The sequence below is a fragment of the Vanacampus margaritifer genome, chromosome 10 (assembly GCF_051991255.1).
Source record: "Vanacampus margaritifer isolate UIUO_Vmar chromosome 10, RoL_Vmar_1.0, whole genome shotgun sequence".
Classification (NCBI taxonomy): domain Eukaryota; kingdom Metazoa; phylum Chordata; class Actinopteri; order Syngnathiformes; family Syngnathidae; genus Vanacampus; species Vanacampus margaritifer.
The window spans coordinates 14,987,443-15,009,956 of NC_135441.1; the positions used below are offsets into that span (position 1 = coordinate 14,987,443).

Genomic DNA, 22,514 nt, shown 5'->3' on the forward strand with positions numbered 1-22,514 from the left:
CATACCAGTGTATGAACATATTGCACCAAGAAGAGTCCTAAAATTCAAAAATTACAAGTTTTAGAAATGTATTGTATATTCAGTTCTTAGTCCAACAGCAAACCCTGTAATGAATTTCTGCCGATCTTCAAATCAAGGCTCTTTTTCATTCGGGGTCATTTGTGCAAATTTCTGAGTAGGAGTTTGTATAAGCATGAGCTCTGGAATTCACCCAAAATCATAATGGCCTACTTTCTTTTCAAATTTAAGCAAGAGTCCTTGAGACGTGTTTGTGTATCCTCTTATGATAAACGTGTCCATCTAATTTTATGTTGATCTGTCAGACAAGCACGAAAGCAGATTTTTATTTTTTTTAAATGTTAAGCATTGAGTTTTGCAGCTGGTCGTGTTTGAAATGGGAACTCTAAAATACATTTTTTTTTTACCAGGATAAGGCCTCCCAAAGACAATAATAATAATAATAATAATAATAAACTGGTTCCAAGAGGGCTTCGCACCACCTGGTGCTTGGGCCCTAAATGTACTGTATAACCTTTGTCCTTTATTGTTTTTTTTGTTTGTTTGTCTGTGTTTATCCTTTTATTTTTTTTTGGGGGGGGGGGGCACATTAAAAGTGAACCCCAGCATTTTGTGGGGGATAGGGACCGAGCCATATCAGCAAAAATCTGCGAGTAATCAATGCCCCCCTCCCCAAAAAGGTTAATATTGTACTGTAATTGCCTATGAATGCCACTAGATGGTGGCAAAGTACTACTTCTGTATAAATGTGAACAGTAGAGCGTCTCATTTCACATCACCAAGATGGCACCAAACCAACACTGTTCTTCATTTTTTATTTATTTTTTCAGAGCATATAGGTTAAAAAAAAACGGAATATGCTAATTTGCAAATGGAAAACACAAATATGCACACTTTTCTCAACACCATTATATTTACACAGAAAACTTGTTTCAACATCTTGTAAAATCTAAATATGATGACTCATCTATCCCCAGTGCGGCGTGACAATGGTCAGCGGCTCCCAATTGTAGCCGTTAATAATAGGCCAGGGATTAAAGTATGGGTAAACTGCCTCATCGAATTTGGCATCATAGAAGGTGAACAGGTGGCTCATGTCTCCGGCGTCATAAAAGGCCACTTCACCGCGGCCGCAGTCCAGATAGACGCCCACCCGCCTGGGGGGTTTGGCTGGATATAACAAGCTATCCTCCTCTGCGTCCGTGCATGCTTCGTATTCGCTGGTGCCATCTCCGTTGTCCCTCAGCACCAGGGTCCAGAAACCGTCCTCGGGGCAGAGGTTGATTTCATCCTTCCTGTTGACAGAGGCTCGGGCCACGCCGAGACCCCACGCCGTCTTGGAGCCCACCTCCACCTCCCAGTAGTGTCTGCCCGAGGAAAAGGCCTCCGAGCCGAGGACGATGTTGTAACGAGTAAAGCGTTCTGGGTTGTTGGGCAGGTTGGGCTGGATTTTACCCACCTGGACGCTGGTGCGACATAAGGAAACCCACAGGCAAGGGTAGGCCGTATTTGGGTCCAGTGACACCGCGGTCACAGCTACGAATATTAGAGAGAATATATTCACTCTTACATCAAAACATTTGGATCTGTTGTGCATGTGTGTGTGCATTTGTACCAGGCTGAAAAACTGCACTCATTTGCCTCCAGGTCCTGTACTGCAAAGGTCCCACAAACTCTCCTGACTGTAGATCCACACTCACCTCTGGGGGGCGCTCAAACAAGCTCTCAGCCCTGAAAAGGAAAAAGAATGACTCAAAAGTGACAACCGAGGCCAAAAAGTGTGAAGGTACATTTTTATTAACGCAAGAATGCCAATGACTTTTGAAAATTTGAAATTTGTTGGAACTTTAAAGTCATATGCAAAAGTCTACATTCCTGTCCAAATTTATATGGTTATTTCTCTGGAAGAGACATAAACCTTTCCACAAGTACAGTATTTATTGTGATTATTGTAATATGTCTTTTTTCTCAAAAATATATGATTTTATTCCCATAAAATTACATTACCCTTTAGTGTACCCTGTAACTATTTTATTTCCCCCAGGGTGGCCCTGATACAAACATATTTATGCCATCACAAACTCAGTCTCTTAATTGCTAAATCATATTAATTTAGATTACTCCAAATACATTAGCGTTGATCTGGAACTAGAAATAAAATAGACCCCTTTCACGGTATTCTCAATTAAAAAAAAAAAAAAGTCAGATGTCTTCAATTAAAAGATGTCAAGGACTGTTCCAAAATTAGGGAATTTAAGATTAAGGAAAGACACACACACATAAATAAGGTGGTTATTATGGCTATTGGCTATAAGACTATACTAAATGATGCAGTTGGGGAGCGGATATGAAACCTCATTAATTTAGATCATCATATCATTAAACATGACTTTCAAGGTCCTTGCCCATCTCATGCCTTATATCAATCTGCCCTCTAGTGGTAAACCAGCTGCATTACAACAAGTCAAGTTGACCAAAAAAGTGTTTGTTTCAATGGATGAATGTCATGTGATCAATCATAAAACACAAAAATGACATAAAAGTGTCATACATAATTGGTGTTAGTACTCACCCGCCAATAAAATCTTTAATTCCCTAAAACAGACAACAACAAAAACAGGTTTGTAATGCCTACATCACTTCCTTCGTACTCTCAATTCACATCAACATTCTGACATCCCAAAACATTTCCACTCTCTCACCTTGAGTTGTTCGGGGTTTTCTTCCTCCATCAGTTTGAACTGGAGCTGGTCGGCGATGCTTTCCAGCTGGCTAATTTGCCGCGTGGCTTCTGTGAGCGCCTCCTCCAACTCGGTGAGTTTCTCCTCCTTTTGCTTCTGCAGTTTCTGCTTAATGCGGTCCTCCTCCTCCTGGAGGAACTCCCTCAGACGGCCAAACTCCCCAGTGACCATCTCCTCCAGATCCCCTGCTCGCTCCTGAGTGGAAAGGAGTCACACATCCATTTAATTCCACCTTTTATTATTATTATTATTATTATGATTATTATTATGATGACTGAGGTTACCCACATGCAGGCATGCACAGAGGTATGTCAGAGTGAAAGGGGTGCGTAAACTGATTTTATTTGGTCCCACTATAAATAGAGTCAAATTTACTCTACAGAATTGTATGTGCAGTCAAACAATGATATATTATTTGAGTGGGCAAAAAGTATTTTTTTGGAGCAATCATGAAATTGGATAATTGATGGTTAGGAATCACAATTTGAGAAGTTCCTCTATAATTCCTCATACCAGTGCTTTTAAACACAAAACGGTATACTACTGGAAAAAGCATGACACCAAATCCGACACAAAACACAAAAAAGAAACAGAGACAGGAAGAGGAGAGTTGGCAAACTTCCCCTTCAAGTTGTTTACTCACATCCTTTCACACAGACAGAAATAGAAGTGAAAATGGGTGCATATGCATTAAAACTGGGTCAGACAGCAGAGGGGCCCAACAAATAGGGTTAAGCAAGCATAGGGCAATTTTAAATATTATTTTGCAAGTGTTGTAGCTTTGAGCAAAGATAGTGTATGCGGACTTATCTGGTAGTTTCCAAACAGTCAATGTGCTACTTACTTTCATATCTCTGGTTAACATACACAGCTCTATTTTGAAGCAGCCCAGCCTAACTGAAGTCAGTCTGGCATGCAATTCCAAATATGTCCTTTCGGCTTCTGTGTGTGTGTGCGAAAGACAAACATGACTTGACGTGTTCATGTCCCACCTCCAGTGTGTCATGTCTAAGTCTCCATTTGCATTTTACAAAGGCGTACTTAATCACAATGTCACTGTGTTATGTTACGTAATTGTGAGTTCTGTAATGTTGTAATGAGTAGCCAGATGTTCATTTGTGAGTTTGATTAAGGCAGGTTAGGTTTGATGCAGCTTATTCCTGTTTTATAGGGAGTGAGATTTTTGTCACCATAAAAAAAATATATATATATATATATATATATACCTTAATGAGAAGGATTTTTTCATTTGTGTTTTTTTGGAAAAGTGAGGCGTCTTCTGACTGCTGCTGAACTCTCTCCAGAGCCACCGACAGTTTATCCTGTAGGAAGAAAGAACCGCATTCAAAACACTGCAGAAATAAACTGGATTAAAGCCCCCACGTTTTCTCCTTCAACAACACTCATCCTTAATGGCACTCATATGACACAAGTCCAACCCAGAAACTCGAACAAAACTGCCAATTCAGCTCCAGTTAAAAAAAAAAAAGTCTGTTTTTATCAGAGGCGTCCAATAGGAGGAGTTGCAAGGCCTCACACTGGTTTGCTGAATTCCTGCAAGACACTAAAATGGCTGGAGGTTGCAAACGGGCTCATCTGCTTTTTGAAAATAATTCAAACCATGCCGCGGTTTATGAAAACCCAGTTTGTTAATGCCAAAAGTGACATGTGAATATAATTACAAAGTAGGACAGGTTTTCAATCAGTTAAAAATATGGCACACCCATTGAATATTTTTTAATGTATTTTTTAGTTATATTTTGCTCATTTGTATGTAGTGAGGAATACACTACCGTTCAAAGGTTTGGACACACTTTGTAGTGCCACTAAATGAGAGGTTTGTATAATACTATATGTGTGTGAATGCATGCATGGAAATACTGTATGCGTATGTACATACTGCAAATATATATATGGGTGTACGCATATATTATCGATGTCTGTCTGAAACTCCATGTGTCCAAATATGGTCAATTTCACATTTTTTCACAACACAATACATTTTGTCTGCCACCACATGGTCTGTTATTTTTTATATATTAACCAATTCAAAGGTTTGGAAATACTAAAGAAGTGTCAGAAAACTGTCTCTTCCATTGGGTTTTTTCTTTAGGTAATAATGATAGTTTAGTTACACACGTTTGTGTAAGCCTGTTTATGTTAAAAGTGGACAGCTCTATTAAGTGCATCAGCTACAAAGGTAAGGCCTTGTTTGTCAGCCAGAGTGCTTCTTTGATTGTCTATATTCACTTCACAGAGCATGATTTTGGGGTGCAGGTGTGTTGATGTTTTGCTGTCATGGATATATGAGAGCAATATAAGGTGTCATTCTAACTTCAGCAATATGATGTTTGGCACTTCACGCAAGATGGAAAAAAAATATTTTGGAGATGCAAGGATCCTGGCTGACAGCAATAATATGTACTGTATACTCTACTGATCTAAAGTTTGGGGTCATTTGGAAATGACTTCTTTATAAAAAAAAGAAAGAAAAGAAAATAAAGCACTGTTTTTTCCCGTCAATGACGATAACATTAAAAAAGAAAACTGAAATCAAATACAGTAAAAAAAAAAAAAAAAACTAATAAGTAATGATAGTCTAGCTATTGTAGTGTGTTAAAAAAGAAGAAGTGTTTTTCATCCAAAAATTTTGATTTTTCTACTGACTCTTAAACTTGACAATGGACCACCGTTGACACAACTTAAATTAAATTGTCATGGTTCAAGCACAACTAGTGGCACGTGGCCTCCCAATAGTGGCACGTGAAAGAATCACTTAATTAAATACATATTAGAATGAATCTTGTAGATATGCATAAATCTGTTTAACTTTTTTTTTTGATCCAGTACAGTACATTTTTACTTTTAATATACAGTACTTTTTACTTTTCAAATTCAGTACAGTTTTAAGTAGGGAGACCGGGGCTAGTTGTATCATGGGTAAGTTCTCACATTGCAATTTTCTTCTCCACCAGAGAGCGCAACGAAAAAGTGGAATACTAGTTTTCTTCATCAGGGGTTGTGTACTGTCTGAGAAGAGAATAGCACATTGTGAGCCCACATGAGTGACAGTTATCTATTTTGCACAACCCAAAGTAAACATTTCTCAACTTCATATATTTTGAAACAGGCGCCGTACATAGACAAATTCTAGCAGCAAATCATGTGGACTCGTTAGAGGAGTGATTCAGGCATATTGTCATGCCTCAGTCACTGTTTTAAGATAACTTTAAACTAGAGCAAGTATTAGCCAACATGGTAGTTTGGGGCAACTTGTCTCAGTCATTTTGGGGTTTGTTGTCACATATGTAAAGAATGGGCCAAAGAAAAATGCACCTTTAGCAGTGGCAACACAGTTTACGTATGCCAGAATTGTTCTTCAGAATCAGATGAGTCTAAAGAGTGAGGAAATTTGTTTGCCAGGTTTTGTTTCATTGTTTAAAAATTGATTTTCCAGTTGTTGGAACTACAGTATGGCCACATGTCAGGACTGGTTTAAGTTTCATGATGAAACATCCATCCATTGACCGAAATGCTTTATTATTTTTTTTATTCAATTTAATCTCAAATTTTCCGTTTAAGGGAAGCAAAACAGACATTTGAGGCTGAGAGCTATTACCTATAAGCCAGCAGTTCCTAAGGACTTGAAACTATTTCATAATATTTTTGTTAAAGTTTGCTCAATGACTATGGTAAATTTTCAAGATCAACGATAAACAATTTATCTGGCTGTAATAAAAAAAAACACACAAAAAAACAGGAGAACAATGACATTTTTGTCCTTGTTTTATTAGCTGCAAAATCCATTGTGACATCTTAGTTACCCCATATAATGTGACAACTTATCCATTGGTGAGCCAACATGTCACATGTTCACTCCCTCTATTTGATGGCTTATAACTCTGCACTAACACAAAGTAGGAAAATGACATGAATACAAAAAATATACCCAAGACTTTGGTCTTTCATCTGGTATACATTTTGTTTACATATGATGTATTATTGATTGATTGAATATGTAGGAGTTTAAAAGGTGATACAACTAGGCTCGGTCTCCCTATAGTTCGTTCTGTTGTATTAAACTTAAGTACAACACATTATTAAAGATCTTTAATACGTTTTTAATACATTACACAGATAGATACCTTATAGTTCTCAAAGGCCTCGTTAATGGGGATGACGTTGTGCGTCTTGTGGTCTCGGGACATGCCACAAACCAGACATATTGGCAGCTGGTCGTCCTCGCAGTAAAGTTTGAGTTTCTCCTCATGTTCCTCGCACATGTCCATTCCGAACAGGCGCGGCCAATGCCCGACGGACGAGGCGACGCTGCTCATGCTGGACCCAGGCTCCCTCTCCTCCAGCTCCTCCGGCGGTCCTTCCGGGTCCCAGCCGGAGCCGGGCGGCGGCGGCGGCGCTCCCGCCCCACCCCCGGCGTCAGCGTCCATGGCCTGTGCTCGACGCACGCTGTCCACCACGTTACACAGGAGCGAGTTGGGTCGCAGTTTGCGCGCGCAAGTTTTGCGGCACTTTGGGCAAGTGGACTGCTCGTCCGACTTGGCCTCCCAGCATTGGACGATGCAAACCTGGCAGAAGTGGTGCCCGCACTCGAGGATGACAGGGTCGCGGAAGATCTCCAGACACACCGGACAGGTGAGTTCCGACTGGAGCTCTTCAAGCGCGCCGGCCTCCGCCATAATTGTCTTCCTGTGTGCACATAGTCGTCGTGCGGGGACAAGAACCGACTCGACTTGTCTTTTAGCGCAACACGAGCATGACTGCTAGACTAGTCTACGCAAGAGTTGACAACAGGACGAGCGGCAGAAAAGGCGTGGTCTGAGCTCTAGTAATCCCCGCCCCCCCTTTTTTTTTCTCTAAACCAACCCTACTCAGGAAGACGTGCAGCAACAAGCACAGTGACTGCTCGACGTCTTACAGTCACAAGGAACCACTAACGGGAGATATTTACAGTATAGCAGTACAGTAATGACTTGGTCTTTCGAGGCCGTGTGCAAGTAAGCTTACAAAATAAGGCCACTTTTCTTTGGCCGTTAAAGTAGTGGTGGGCAAATTCTTAAAACGCACCAAACATGTTGATAAAAAAAAGCCCCGCCCCCCTTCTCTTATTAATTTATATATTTTTCCCTATTAATGTACAGTATCTCAAACAATTGGTCAATTGGCTAATTATAATAAAATATTTAAAATGCCATTAAATACACAATTGTTATATTACAATAAAGCACAAATGCCAATTACAATGAAGTTGGGACACGGATTAAATACAAATAACAACAGAATACAATGATCTACAAATCATTTTCAACAACAGTATGTACATAAATATACTGTATTTCATGTTCAAATTGATTACTGAACAGTAAAAAACAAACAAAAAAAAAACAGTGATGATGCTGTAATGACAGATGATTGTTTTATCCAAGGATGCAAAAACAGTCACTTAAACAAACTGTAATCAAACGGTGCAGTAAAGCAACACTTAATTATAAAACAAAAAAGGGAGTGATTGGTGCCCATGCAGCTGAGTCAATGGAATCGTAGATGTGTTTTTTTTTTGTAAATAATCTTTTGTCACATTATAAAGTGTGCTCATTATTTGTCATCAACAGCAGCACAGTAGACACAAAGATGTTTACAAAAACCTCTTCAGGAAATCCTGATTTCATATGCAGAGGAGGAGAATTAAAAACAAAAACTCTGACATATGAAGCATGACTTACTGACTTACTTGCTGTCAAAATATCTTATTCAGCAGGTTTCATTTCAGACTGTAACAAACGATAAAGCTCTGTTCTTCCTGTCTTACATAATCACCAGGAAATGCCAAATTATCATAACAGGTTATTCAGACTTCTTTTTTTTTTTTCATGATTTATTTCCATACCCAGAATGCTCTTTAGATATAGACCATAAACTGTCAAAGCCTACAGGCAAGTATTATAAAAGTCACATCTTTTATTTGTATTTGTAAGGTCTTGCTTTCTTCACTACCAATAGCTTTGTAATCAATAACGTCAATATACTGAAACACATTTATTCATTCGTTCGGGTGCTGTGAAAGAAAAAAAACCCCCCGGCATGAAACACTCAAAAGCAAAATTCCATCGGAGATGTAAAAGCAGTCAAACGTGACCACTTCAGACGTGTGTTGACACCAACACATGACTCATGACGCTTTCTACTCATGTGACACATCATGGGCATGCCGTCCTATTGCTCGGGCTGTGATGTCCCACATGGTTGCCCTTTGACCGTAACATACAGAAATTGAGTAGGGGAAGAAAAAAAAGGGTTTGAAAGCGAGGACTTCCCCACAAAGAACAGAACGGGAAACATACAGTGTTCCAGCATGTTTAGAAAGACGCTGTCTCGTTCCCGGACAAGGGAAGTTTTGATGACTAAATATAAGAGAATAGAAACAAGATGGGACAATAACAAATCTCTCATGAATGTGCCGGTTACGTCATGCAGCCTTAGCCAGATATACGGGACTCGGGGTATGATTGTTAATTCTGCCGATGCTGTGGAATTGAGTCACAATTCAAGTGCTGCTTCAACATTTTTATTCTCAAGTGGCACAATTTAAATATGTGTCACGTAAGTAGAAACAAACTCGTGCAATTAAATAGGGTATCTTTATTTTGGAATCGGGCATCTTACAAATCAGTTGTGCTCATAGGTTTACATATTCCTAATAGTAGTAGTTGTGAGCACAACTGTAGTATTTGTATTATTATTTACATCCATGCTGTCACTGCTAGTGTTGACACTTTTAACTCATTCCCTGCCATAAATTCATATATATATATATATATATATATATATATATTAAAAAATACATATAAAAAATTTGGGGTGTCAGGCGATTAATTTTTTTATTGTAATTAATCGCACGACTTCACTAATTAACTCACGATTAATCACAAATTTGATATCTCTTCTAAATGTGCAATATAAAAAAAATATAGGTTTTCATACTCTTAACAAAAGTGGAAAAAAATGTTAAACTAATAGAAATAGTTCAAAAGAATTGTTGACGTTTATTGCCGTCAATGGCAGTGAATGAATAAAAAAAAGAAAAGAAAAGATTATTAATTAAGATTAAAAAAAAATATTGTAATTAATCGGTTTTCATACTCTTGTTAACAAAAGTGGGGAAAAAAGGTTCAACTAATAGATATAGTTCAAATAAATTTTTGACGTTCAAAGCCGTCAATGGCAGTGAAGGACTTAATTTGGGCATCTGTATTTGGAAATAGACGGTCAAAAATTGGGATAAAGGCATATCATCGGAATTAGGCCAGAACATGCGTCTAAGGCTGCATTATTCAGATCATTATAACTCTGGCATGGAAAAAAGAAAAAAAGAGATTTTCTTCCAGCCCTTATTGCAATATTTTAGAAAATTGTTAACCACTATTTTCTTTTTTTTTCAGTTGCATAGACGACCAAGGACATTTATTTAAAACCTTCTAGTGTTATGTATGGATTCTGGAAATGTCTTGGGCAGAATTTACCCTGTGACGTTTGTAATACGCGTTGACAAATTTTTCTGATTGTACAGAATAGTTCCCAGAAGATGCTGACTGGTGGTCAAGAGGGGAAGTTTGCTGGGTTACTTCTGTCTGTATATAAACGAAAACCGAAGGACATTCTTCAGAACGCCTCATTCGCACAACATGTATTCCTCCATCGGAGCTCTCTTTCTACTCTTTAGCTGGTTCGACTGTCTTGTCCTCGGAGAGATCCACCAGGACTTCTCCAAATGCTTAAATTTCTTCTATAAGAGAACCCCACCGCAGGGTGTAAACGCTGCGGGATACCAGCCTATATGCCAGCGCTTTGAAAACCAGTACCGCTTTGCCGGCATGTACCACCGTCAGCGTCGCATACCTTTGTACTCGGCATATTTAATCAGCTCTGCAGATGGAAAACGACCCAATTCTACCTGGATGTACGAGCCACAGGTGAGAGAAATGCTACACGCTAATGTGTACAATATGTCATTTGGAGTTAAGCCATATTAGATTCGTAAATATAATCATGTAATATGTGATGAGAGCATTTGTAATACATGTCTGTGTTATCAGTTTGGTACATTTTAACTTTACAGCTACATCAGAAGGAAAATCCAATTTGTTGCATATGCATCACCACAGTAAACGCTATTTCTATACAAAATGTACTGTAATAAGTCATTGAGTTTATGTACTAGGGGTGTTACAAAAAATCGATTCGGCAATAGATCGATTCGATATGCGGCCGAATCGATTTTTAAACATCCTTTGTTTTTTATGGGAATATTTAACAAAACGTCTTATTTAGGGTTAGGATTTACACATTAAGCATGGAAGAATGTTATATTAATGGAACATCAAGCCTTAATATTTGATTTCAGTGCTGTTCAAACATGAAACAAATTGCAACCTGTTTGTTAAATGCAGTGGCTCAGTTATAAGCCTGAATTTCAGATAAATAAATGTTCATACAAATCTTACAGTGTACATGTACAAGTTTACCGATTAGTGTTTTCCAAATTTGAGTTAAAAAAAAATCGCAATAATCAATTTAGAGATTTGTATCAGGATTAATCGAATTGAATCGTGAGCTATGAATTGTGATACGAATCGAATCGCCAGGTATTAGGCAATTCACACCCCTATTATGTACTGACTAAAATTTCATTTTTTCATTTTTTCCATATGTCTAAAATAAATTGCATTGTTATCTGTTATTCAGTTGTCTTTTTCCGGCGCCAGCCCTGAAATGAAGCCATTCGACACACCAGTGGATCAGAACGTGATAGAAAGTCAAGCAGTGCTCGCAGATTACAGGAATTCCAACTACACCAAGGGCCATCTCAATCCCAGCATGCACCAGAAGACACAACAAGACCGCGTGGCCACCTTCACCCTGACCAATATTGTCCCTCAACAGGCGGGCTCCAACTCAGGCCCCTGGAATTCTCTGGAAAAGGGAGTGCTGAGGAAGTTCAAGGCCTTCTGCGAGGGTCCCATGTATGTGATCACAGGGGCCGTGCCTTATGCAAATGGCGCTCATTGGATCAAGAACAGGGTGTCTGTCCCCGAGTACATGTGGTCCGCCTACTGCTGCCCGTCGTATAAGGCCAATCTTCCTCGGGATGTGCGGCCAATGTTTCCAACGTACGCCGCTGTGGGCAGAAACGACCGCAACAGTAGCGAGGAGATTGTTCCAGTGAACCCCAAAATGAGAAGCTTGTTCCGGGGCTACGACGTGAGGAAGATGCCTCTGGACACCCTGGAGGGCATCCTGGCACAAAGGTTGGCCATGCCCATCAGTTTGTTTGAGGGCCAGTGTCAGTAGCTATGCTAACTGCAAATGGCTAGTTATGTGGTCAACATAATCATTTTGTTCTAAATTGCTTATCATCCATATATTTTCTGAATGTAACGCCACTAAATGGTACAATTGTTAATCTGTGTTGATTTTGTAATAAACTGCAACAGACCAAGTTCTCAGGATTTCTGCCTAGTTTTGTTTTCATTTATTTTTAATAGCAACTGTGAGCTAAGCGCCCCCTAGTGTCAAGTTTAAAATGTTTAACCATTCATCCTGTGTACACTGTACAGTAGGGATGTTCAATTTTCAGACTACCAGTATGGGTTAGTCACCGATACCAAGTACTACCCCCCCCCCCAAAAAAAAAAAGACAATGACAGATAATTTTAAAGGGAAGGAAAAAAATTGACAATAATTTTTATTTTATGATTTGTATTTCATTTATATGCTCAATAAACTACACACATATGTTCTATGCAGTCACACTAGTCTAAATACGGTATTTTTGTTAATATTTTTTATTTATTTTTTATTGTTCATTCAGTAATTTTACCGATTTGACATGTCATCATCATTGCTTTTTTTTTTTTTTTAATTAAAAAAAACAAACAAAAATATTTTGTATGTGGGTGAGTATGTGTATGTGCGTGTGTGCGTGCGTGTGAGTGTGTATTTTTGTTAATATTGAGTTAGTGAAATATGAGTTAAGCAACAAAATCCATCCGTTTCTATCAATTTTAGAAGGCGGCCATTTTGTCGAGTGAAAATGACGTCACAGCTGCTCAGGTAACAACCAATCACAGCTCCGCTTCAGAAAATAGGTGAGCCGTGATTGGTCGTTGCCTGAGTAACTGTGATGTCATCTTCAGATAGCAAGTGGCAAAAAGGCCCTGAGATGGATAAAAACGACTGGATTTTGCTGATAACTCATATTTCAATAATGTAATATTAATCAGAATGTTATGTTTAGACTAGTGAGGTCACATATAACATATTATTGTTAAAAAAAAGTATATACTATATAAGGCCAGGTATCGTCATTCACTCATCCCTAGTGTGAAAGATTTGACATGAGAAGTGTTCTCTTCTGATGGACTGAAATGTTTATTTCTCAATGCAGACCATAGACAAATATACAAAATACAGCCATTCCTTTAGTGGGGAAAAATGTTGTCCTTTTCCAAGTGAGTTAAGTGTCAATACAAACATAAAAATGTATTTTTTTCCCTTTATAAATAAGTACAGGCTTTATACAAATATGAATAGCTTGAGTTAAAATGACAGCGTGCCGTCTAGCTTATAGCCACGTAGGTTCCTTTTAGTCATGTAAGTTGAACTGCAAACCACTGAGAAAAACACGTGAGCCGTCTAAATTCTACCACGTTCAGTTGAAAATCGGCAACTTTTTCAAAAACACTGGTGGCTTTTCAGCTGCTCCACATCGCGGAAGTTCCCCCCGCAGGCAGAGCACTGCATTGAGGCCTTCTCGCCGTTGTGAATCAGCTGGTGTCTCTTTAAGTACTCCACTCGACTGAATCGCTTCCCGCACGCCTCGCACCCGTAAGGGCGTTCGCCCGTGTGGATCCTCTGGTGGCGCTCCAGGTTCCCGAGGCGGCTGAAGCTGCGGCCGCATAACGGGCACTGGTGCGGCCTCTCGCCCGTGTGCACCAGGTGGTGGCGCTCTAAAGAACGCGAGTGCGTGAAGCGCTTGCCGCAAATCTCGCAGCAGTGCGGCCTCTCGGCGGCGCAGGCGCACTCGTGGTTCTTGAGCGCCCACGCGTGGCTGAAAGTATTCCCGCAGTGGGCGCAAGGGAAAACGTTCTCCTCGCCGCCACTGTTCTGTAAATGGGCGCCACCTAGTGGGCAGGGATGCTCCTCCATCTCAGCTTCTGTTGTGAAGCCGCCTCCGCACTGAGGGCAGAAGTGGAGCAGATCGGGGGCGGCGTCCTCCTCGCCTGCGCTCTCCCCCGCGCTTCCCGCGGCGGACGGGTGCATGTGCTCAGACTCCCCGTGCTCCGCTCCATCCTCGCCACTCAGAGCGGAGTCACTCTCTCTCGTCTTCCTTAACCTGCCCGTCCCGAACCCCGCCGGCCTCACGCGGCCCTTCGCCCGCTCTTTCACCCGGCCTCGGCCCAACTGGTCCTCTCGCTGCAGCGTGGGCGGCTGTGGCTCGCCGTCTCCGTCCTGCTCCATGCCGTCCAGTCCGATGTACTTGGGAGGCGAGGCCACCTGCATCGCCGGGCCCTCGGGCTGCGAGGCCGTCATGGCCGCCTGCTCGCGGCCTCTTTCAGCCCTCAGCGCCGACTCCAAACCCCTCAGCTCGTCTGCGGTCATCCCGCCCTCCGATTGCTCCACTGTGCCCGCGTCCCAGTCGTCGTCCTCTTTCTTGGCGGAGGTCAGACTCAAGGGACGATTTGCTGGGTCTCCTGAGAGGGAAAGGGAGATGAATGTGAAGAGAAACCGCCAACGGACAAAACAGTGACCACTAGGACAATTTTCTAACTATATAATATATAATGTAATAATTTGAGATTTTGAAAAATTCAGGGCTGATACCGATTATTAACTCTTTGACTGCCAGACATTTTCAGAAAAGGGATGCCGTGGGTGCCAGCTGATTTAAGCATTTTGACTGATCTTTCAAGGTCCACAGAAAATTATGTGTTTGGACTATGGAAACACACATACTACCAAATGAAAGATTGGACTCATCTTTCATCAGAAAAAAAAGTTTGTTTCTACCTTATTCCGTTTTTGAGTAATCAACAATAGAAAATGGTTAGTTTCACCTCTGTTTTGAAACAAACGTCTTTTAACGTTGTTGGCACTCCTCCATAGGATTTTACTAAACGTTATTTAACGTTTTTGGCAGTCAAAGAGTTAGTAATCAAGATGATTAATATTTGGAGCTGAACTGGTGTCTACATTGTTTTTTCCTTTTTTTTTCTTTTTTTCTTTCTTTCTTCTCATTAGTTCACCTAAAACCTATTAAAAAATCCCATACCGTTCACCTAAACTGAACACTTCCAGTCAGAGTCATGAGGCCGTCAGGAGACCCGAGGAAGGACCAAAGAAAAGAAAGGAAAGTGAAATCCAGCACCGACCAGACATTGGTGTCTAAATTAAAAAAAAAATACAAGCTCCAATTCTTTGTTGAAATGTCTTAAAGCAAGGGTAGGGAACGCTAGTTCTCGAAAGCCTCTATGTCCTTGCCCGCTTTCGTTGTCTCCCTCCTCCAACACAGCTGACTCTAACGATCAGCTCATCAACAAGCTCTGGAGAAACCTGATAAGGATCCTGTTCATCAAAGCAGGTGTGTTGGTGGAGGGAGACGTGAAAAACAGGCGGGGCAGTGGCTCTTGAGGGCCAAAGTTCCACATCACTGTTATACAGTAAATCAACTTTGAATACTGTTAAATATTAAATTAATATTAAATTATCTTAGTTTTCATTTCAAACAAACAAACAGGTGCGGAGAGTTTCCCCGAGTCAGTATCATCGCTAATGTTTACTGAAACTTTAAATGAAGAGTTCCCTGAAGTTAACACAGTTTTAAATGTGTCTATTATATTTGGTTGATCCTGAAATTTCACTCAATATGCCAACATTTTTGGATACACTTCTTGTACCACAAATGATTATATTACACAAGTAGACATTTTGCCGTGGCTGGCCCGTGTATTTGATCCTGTTAGTTACCTTCACTCGGGGCTCTGGAAGTATCACAGAAGTTGTGGTTTGGCCGCTCCATCTTCAGAGCTTCTTTGATCAGCCTGAGAGAAGCCGGCTGATATCCGTCGTTCGGAGGAAACTACACATTGAAGCACATAAAGATTTTTCAGGCCACGTCATCAAATGGAATCATGTCGAATTTGTTCATCTATTTTCGATAGCGCTCGTCAATGAAACGCGTGTGACGTCTTCACCGAGATCTGGTGTGAACGTGAAGTATAAGACACTTGTCGGACGGCGATAATTCATTTCAGCAGAAGGCTGGAGGAGTGCGTGTCAAATTGAATGCAAGATAACCGTTATTAGTTAGCGCAGCATTAACACCGGAATCACGGATTCCCTTCGCATGTCTTGTCTTGTCTTAACTGTGGCATTGAAACCACCTTCAAAGGTGGACTTATTTGCTTGTTGAATGATTTCCATATTATACAGTAATCTCTCAGTCTCTTTTTGTTTTCCTGCTCGCGATGCATTGTGGTCTATATTGACCGGTTGAGTGACCGTCAATGTTCACTATTTTTCCAAGTGCATTGTGGGTAATTTGGAGTTGCCGCCAATGTAGTTGCAGATGGTCTGCAATGACTTAATTGTTCAATTGTGCAGCTATCTTCAGGAAAGGATATTTGGAAATGGCTCTATTGTAAAACAGATATTATTATGCTCGGAATGCTGCTGCACGTATGCGCCGCTGCGTGTGATTTTTATTTGGACATAAAACGCTCAGTGCTGCTATTTAGCGGAGAGCTCCCATTCTGGTATGAAATCGCGGGTCCTCCATTTGTTTACGCAGCCGCGCTGATCCGACCACAAACAAAACTCTCTCGTTGCATTTTATTCCGCGTGAAGATGAGAAGCAGCGTTGCTATTGCGCTTCTTCTCTTCCTCCTCATCCCTCACCTCCTCTTTGATGCTGGTCGTCTCCTCCCCCTCCCCGCTCAGGCTGCCCTCCCCTTCCTCATCTTGCACCATGCCTTCCTCATCCTCTTCACCCCTGGGGAGCTGAACAAGGTACATCTGTCTGGAATCTTTCCCTCCTTGCCCCGGTGCCATCACCGCTGCTCCTGCTCCTCCTCCTCCTCCTCCGCCTTCCTCCCACATGCCTCCAGGCCAGCCTCTGCGATAGGCTGCTGCAGGGCCCTTCTTCGACTTGCCTGTTGAGGAGTAAAGCCGACGTGAGGACAGGATCGAGGGAGAGCGAGTGGGAGGACATGCTTGGCGCGCCAGGAGCGACGGATGAAGGAGAGAGAAAAAAAAGGTGGGGTGTGAGACTGAAGGAGGGAAATGAGAGGATTGGAGGGACAGCAAGTGAGGGAAGGGCGGAAAAGTACGTGAAGGGGAGAAGTGGGGAGAGAGCACTTAATTGTCGTGGTGGAGGAGGAGAGGAGGAGGAGTGCGCAAGAGACGTGACGAGGAAGCGAAGCGCGCGGCAGGAGGCGGGGGCGGGCAGGATGGGAGTAGTGGAGAGGGGGCAGGGCAGTGAAGGAGGTGGGGGGAGGGAGAGGAGCCAGGATGGGAGGGAAGAAGGGAGAGGTTCAAAGCTCAGAGAGAGGAGGGGGGAGGTAGGAGACGGAGGAAGGAGGAGGAGTGAGGAAGACTGTGTGTCAAAGCAGAGGAGAGAAGGGGGAGGTGGAGGGGAAGGAAGAGGAGGAGGAGGGTGGAATAGTGTGTCAAAGCACAGAGGGGAGGACGGGAGGAGGAGGCGGAGGATAAAGAAGAGGAGGAGGGAGGAAAAGAAAAGTGTCAAAGCACGTAAGGGGAGAGAAAAGGGGGAGGTAGAGGATAGTAGGAGGAGGGAGGAAGATTGTCAAACACACACACACACAGAAAAAGGGGGCAGAGGGAGCAAGAGGCGGAGGATGAAGGAAGAGGAGGATGAAGAGGAGGGAGGGCGTGATGAGCTCTTGCCAGATGGTTTGCAACAAAACAAGTGTGTCTTGCTATAAGCCTTCTTATCAAGCAACATCCCCGCCTCTCAAACGGTAATAATCGCACTGCTATAATCACAAGATGAAACCCACCGCCAAAGCCTCACTTCCACTTACGCTCCGTCTCAACTTTCCGTTTGTGCCGTCCTCCCTCCTCGGCCGCGGGTCCGCCGTTGCGGCGGCCGGCGGCCCAGCCGGCGCCGTACATGCGCTCCGTCCTCAGCTTGTTCTCGGTGAGCCTCAGACGCAACTTGAGAGCGTCATTCTCCTTCCGGTTGAGGGAAAGCTCCACCAGGTAGTCGGCCACCGTCTCCTGGAACAGTTTGGTGATCTCGCACACGGACGCCCGGATGAGGCCGTCCATGACGGCTGTCAAATGCGTCTCGAACGTGGTCACCGATTCCTCCATCGTTGCGGGGATGGGTGCGGAAGCTGGACATGATGACACGTTTGTAACCATGGTAGTGTTAAATACAGTTATCACAGACAGAGCCATGTAGCTATCGGCAAAAACACAAAAGTACCTGACCTAAAAGTGTTTCATACAGTGGTACCTTGATTTACGAATGTTGCGGCGTGTGTGCGTGTTGTGAGCCTAAAACTGAATTGAGTAGAGCTGAACAATTAATCAAATTTGAAAAAAAAAAAAGCTTTATATCTATTAGGTAGGTTTTATTTTTCTGTGTATGTATTTTATTGATTAACGTAGTGAGCTCAGTTTAGTGTTTAAGAAGTGCAGACCACATGTTTATATATCACAGTTTCAAGAAACATGAATTGATAAAGCCATAGATTTGTTTACATTATTGTTGTTATCTGGTTTGACTGGTTTTATTTGACTAAGTTTTGGTAGTGAATACACAAAAGACTTTAAAGTGTTTAGTGAGTTAAAAAGTTGTTAAAATTTTCACCGGATAAGGACATTGTTAAAAAAATTGATGTTAAACTGCAACATTTGAGGTGAAAAAAACTTATCTGGTGGCATTTCAGCAAGACAAAAATTTATGAATCTTCAGCTACTAATGGATACTGGATAGGTTATGAAAAAAGGGTTAATAGACAATTGTGAATCGTGAAACATGATTGCTGTTCTATCAATTGTATCAGGAGTATTTATTATATTCTGTTATTGTTACAACCACAAATGTGGTTTATCTATTGCTACGGTATCACAAATGCAATACTCATGACGCGTGATCAACCGAACCGTTAGTCCGTTCATTAACCAATATTTCCAGGATATATCAAAACGGAGCATTCTAGCCTCAAGTATTCGAGTGGAAATGGAATCATGCAGAGAGGAGCTGCAACCACCGCGTAACGTTACGCGGGGCTCAAATTAGCCAGCAGGCTAATTCGCCTTCAAATACGCACCGTGTTTAGATGTCTGTAGCGAATGCGTGAAATTCGCAGAAAGGGCGTTCAACGTTTTCGATGCAGGACGAGTCTAATTCGAAAGCAAAGGAAGACGGCGACAAAGAAAAGCGCCATCTAACTTCTGCGCTTCTTCCCACCGCGACTGTTTCCTCCCTCGTCTCCCTCAACGCTGTCGAAAGATGCTTGGGGACACTGCGCGTGCGCAGTAACGTCATTGCCAAGCAGACAAGAGCAGTCGCGCTAAGAGCACGCAAAAACATTGATTGGGAATATCGCTCCTGTCGATTTGAGCTCCAAAGCCTTGTTTTATTCCAAAAATGTACATATATTAAGGTAATGCTCGTGATTCTATGTATTAAAATTGCCGGCCGATTATTATTATTATTATTATTTTGTTAAGCCGTCATAAATTGTTAAACTTAAATTAAAACTTAATCGTACTTCGGCGTCGCCACCATATTAGATGTGACAAATTAATTTACTGCTTTGAGATGTACCAAACGTTTTACACTCAAACTCGGAGCTCATGGGAGTAAAATGATCAAATAAACAATTAATTTATTAATTGTGTTTGGCCACTTTCACATAACGTTGTGAACATTATTTGTGCACTTTGTTAAAAATATAATCAAACAAACTATATAGCTATTTGTACACCTATCACATTTTTAAACATATATTTCCCTTGGGAAAATACAGTACTAGAGAAATGACACTTGACTGTAGTAGTCAGTGAGAATGTGCCAATTTACTGTTGCCTTAAAATAACACACAGCCATTAATGTCTAAACCACTGGCACCAAAATGAATAGACTTCACCCTTAAATCAAAATGTCCCTGATAGCTCCACATTTCACGATCGGGTTATTACACACACATTGTTAGCTGCAAACTGCAATTGCCTATAGATGCCACTAGATGACATGACAGCAAAACACTTTTTTTCATATTAGACAAGCCAGGCTATGACATGAATAAATGAAGCTCCTCTCCTTACGTCCACAGGTGTCTTTGTTCCCAAAATGCTGAAGATGGTGCCAAAGTGATACTTTTTTTTTTTTTACACATAGCTTTAGCCTGAGCAGTGAGCACAAACATAAACAGTAATGCAGGATAGCTTATTTGGAAATGTGATTGGGTTCACTGTGTAAACAAACATATATAACAATCAATTAAAAAAAACTAGCATAGCTATTTCCCCAATCGGAAATTGCAAGTAGTTTGTGTGTGAATGGGTTCAATTTAAACGTGAGATTACGGGCAGATTGCCACATTAAACATGGCGGACGCGCTGACGTATTGCAGCAACGGGCAACACACTCAATTTAGCGTCTATGTACATACGTCTATGGCTGCCTCGCATTCTGCTTCCGGAGCTGATTGTCCTGCCAGTCAAAGTTCTGTTTTGTCTTTTGAAAGAACCGTAAGATTCTTTAAGTGGAAACCATGCCGATGTTTGTAGTGAACACAAACGTGGCCAAAGGCAGCGTGCCGACGGCTCTGCTAACAGAAGCGACCGAAGAGCTGGCTAAAGCTATGGGCAAGCCTGCGCAAGTATGACAACGACAGACGACACCCTCATGCTTATTTACACTACATGCTCGTGCGATGTCTGTTCATCCTGGAGCTTTTCTGACTTGTTTCTCTTCCACAAATATTAGTAGATGTCTTTAACACGTACAATAATTAAATGCATGCGGAACTTGCTTTGCAGGATCTGGTTCACTCCCTATTATCCCAAATGTCCTTAGTTTTCGTCTTTGGTAATTAATTGAATCATGAGCATTTGGGGTTGATTTCAAATGTGATTTAAGTATACTGTATTTATTTCAATATTAACAAGAATAAGGTCATTTGGCAGTGTGTTGCACAGAAGTGATTTCATCTAGCAGCAGCCAATAGAAAAGTACCTTCAGATGACGTCGTTGCAGGTGCCAATTTTGCGTGCTTAACTTTTGGCAGCTCACCTTGCCTCCTTTTTCATTTAATACAGCCGAAACACAACGCTACAAAACGGAGGTCATTGTTTTAGTAAAGAAAAGAGGATTGTTGTTAGAAAACACCTTGAGTCACTGTCTTTAGAAACCAAAGACCAAGTTCAAAATATTTTATCAGCTGAAAAACATATCCAGACTGAAGGACTGCATGCTCCAAGCAGACCAAGAGAAGCTTATCCATGCTTTTATCTCCAGCAAACTCGATTACTGTAACGGTCTTCTGACTGGACTCTCTCAAAAGAACATCAGACAATTGCAGCTCATTCAGAACACTGCAGCTCAAGTTCTGACCAAAACAAAGAGATCAGAACATATCACTTGAGTCCTTAAGGCTTTACACTGGCTCCCAGTCAGCTGTAGAATAGATTTCAAAATTCTGCTACTGGGTCAAAACATATCAATGGTATAATCAATCATTAATCAATTTAAACAAAAAAAAACCAGTTGATTCAAAGCTTAGTTTATGAACACATTTGAAATGTAAAAGTTGGTTATTAAAAGAGAGCAATGTGAGGTAAAAAAAAAAAGGCACTTTTTTTCTTTCAATTCAAGATGTATAAATATTTAGAAATCACTTTTACTACAACTTTAGTTACATTTTATCACAAGAAAACTAATACAATCACGTGTTTTGGGATTGTTTGCATGGATTTGAAGTTTCATAGGGGGACAAAAAAAAATGCCTTCTATTCTTGAAAATCCCAACTTTCATTTTGTACAGTGAACTATGCTAGTGACAACATTTTCACTGCTGAAGTTGTATTTCATTGTGCTTTGTAGCATGTTTTTGATACAAATGCATGACTTCGTGTGATCCCAATTAAATGATCCACTTATATTTGCGTCTGTTTTCTCATGCATCAGTACATTGCTGTGCAAATCAACCCAGATCAAATGATGATGTTTGGAGCAAAGGGAGACCCGTGTGCACTGTGCTCCCTCCACAGCATTGGAAAGATTGGCGCTTCTCAAAACAAGCAGTACTCTAAACTGCTTTGTGGACTGCTCAACAAACACTTGGGCGTGTCTCCTGACAGGTATGCAAAACCAATTATTATCATGAGTTAAGATAGCGGTGATTAACATGCAAAACTGTTCTCGCCTCCTTTTGTTTATTTCAGGATTTATATTAATTTTGTGGACATGGAAGCGAGCAATGTGGCCTGGAACAACTCTACTTTTGGCTGAGATGCAGGTTGAGGTCCTCAAATAAAACATCATTCCAGCTGTAATGAAGAGTCGTAGTTAAAAATGACCAAGAGGACAAAAACACCTGATAATAACTTGACGATTGACCTTATAGCACTTGTTTAGTTCGTGAAGCTTTGCAATGACCTTTCCCCTCTGCATTAAAACGCATCCGGTAGTACAGAAATGTGTTT

The 22,514-nt window shown here is 41.2% G+C and overlaps 4 protein-coding genes across 4 annotated transcripts; 2 read left to right on the plus strand and 2 right to left on the minus strand.

Annotated features, from left to right (window-relative positions):
* Nucleotides 1-819: 819 nt before the first annotated feature.
* On the minus strand, nt 820-7,571 carry LOC144059579 (zinc-binding protein A33-like). Its single transcript, XM_077578751.1, has 6 exons — nt 6,905-7,571; nt 3,986-4,081; nt 2,721-2,954; nt 2,591-2,613; nt 1,634-1,749; nt 820-1,554 (listed from the first exon to the last, which is right to left on the minus strand). Exons 1-6 carry the CDS (start codon nt 7,454-7,456, stop codon nt 986-988), a joined length of 1,590 nt encoding a protein of 529 aa, XP_077434877.1. The 5' UTR covers nt 7,457-7,571; the 3' UTR covers nt 820-985.
* Nucleotides 7,255-12,283, plus strand: LOC144059585 (endonuclease domain-containing 1 protein-like). The gene is made up of 3 exons (XM_077578766.1): nt 7,255-7,412; nt 10,345-10,747; nt 11,520-12,283. The coding sequence occupies exons 2-3, from the start codon at nt 10,460-10,462 to the stop codon at nt 12,123-12,125; spliced, it is 894 nt and encodes a 297-aa protein (XP_077434892.1). The 5' UTR covers nt 7,255-7,412; nt 10,345-10,459; the 3' UTR covers nt 12,126-12,283.
* An 898-nt stretch (nt 12,284-13,181) lies between these two features.
* Nucleotides 13,182-19,322, minus strand: LOC144059578 (uncharacterized). The gene is made up of 5 exons (XM_077578750.1): nt 19,133-19,322; nt 17,876-18,190; nt 16,731-16,984; nt 15,801-15,912; nt 13,182-14,527 (listed from the first exon to the last, which is right to left on the minus strand). The coding sequence occupies exons 2-5, from the start codon at nt 18,165-18,167 to the stop codon at nt 13,509-13,511; spliced, it is 1,677 nt and encodes a 558-aa protein (XP_077434876.1). The 5' UTR covers nt 18,168-18,190; nt 19,133-19,322; the 3' UTR covers nt 13,182-13,508.
* Nucleotides 19,323-20,476: 1,154 nt separating this feature from the next.
* Nucleotides 20,477-22,507, plus strand: mif (macrophage migration inhibitory factor). The gene is made up of 3 exons (XM_077578774.1): nt 20,477-20,689; nt 21,997-22,169; nt 22,254-22,507. Exons 1-3 carry the CDS (start codon nt 20,582-20,584, stop codon nt 22,318-22,320), a joined length of 348 nt encoding a protein of 115 aa, XP_077434900.1. The 5' UTR covers nt 20,477-20,581; the 3' UTR covers nt 22,321-22,507.
* The last annotated feature ends 7 nt before the right edge of the window (nt 22,508-22,514 follow it).

Bases quoted from the DNA above. Each gene is read 5' to 3' on its own strand.
- LOC144059579 (XM_077578751.1), bottom strand. From the start codon at position 7,456: ATGGCGGAGGCCGGCGCGCTTGAAGAGCTCCAGTCGGAACTCACCTGT. The intron at 4,082-6,904 runs GTATCTATCTGT...TTCTTCCTACAG, and splicing joins AGGCCTTTGAGAACTATAAG to GATAAACTGTCGGTGGCTCT. The intron at 1,555-1,633 runs GTACAAATGCAC...TAATATTCGTAG, and splicing joins GAGTGCAGTTTTTCAGCCTG to CTGTGACCGCGGTGTCACTG.
- LOC144059585 (XM_077578766.1), top strand. From the start codon at position 10,460: ATGTATTCCTCCATCGGAGCTCTCTTTCTACTCTTTAGCTGGTTCGAC. The intron at 10,748-11,519 runs GTGAGAGAAATG...TCTGTTATTCAG, and splicing joins CCTGGATGTACGAGCCACAG to TTGTCTTTTTCCGGCGCCAG.
- LOC144059578 (XM_077578750.1), bottom strand. From the start codon at position 18,167: ATGGAGGAATCGGTGACCACGTTCGAGACGCATTTGACAGCCGTCATG. The intron at 15,913-16,730 runs GTGAGGGATGAG...TTCAATGTGTAG, and splicing joins CGACCAGCATCAAAGAGGAG to TTTCCTCCGAACGACGGATA. The intron at 14,528-15,800 runs GTAACTAACAGG...TTTCCCTCTCAG, and splicing joins TTCCAGAGCCCCGAGTGAAG to GAGACCCAGCAAATCGTCCC.
- mif (XM_077578774.1), top strand. From the start codon at position 20,582: ATGCCGATGTTTGTAGTGAACACAAACGTGGCCAAAGGCAGCGTGCCG. The intron at 20,690-21,996 runs GTATGACAACGA...CTCATGCATCAG, and splicing joins CTATGGGCAAGCCTGCGCAA to TACATTGCTGTGCAAATCAA. The intron at 22,170-22,253 runs GTATGCAAAACC...TGTTTATTTCAG, and splicing joins TTGGGCGTGTCTCCTGACAG to GATTTATATTAATTTTGTGG.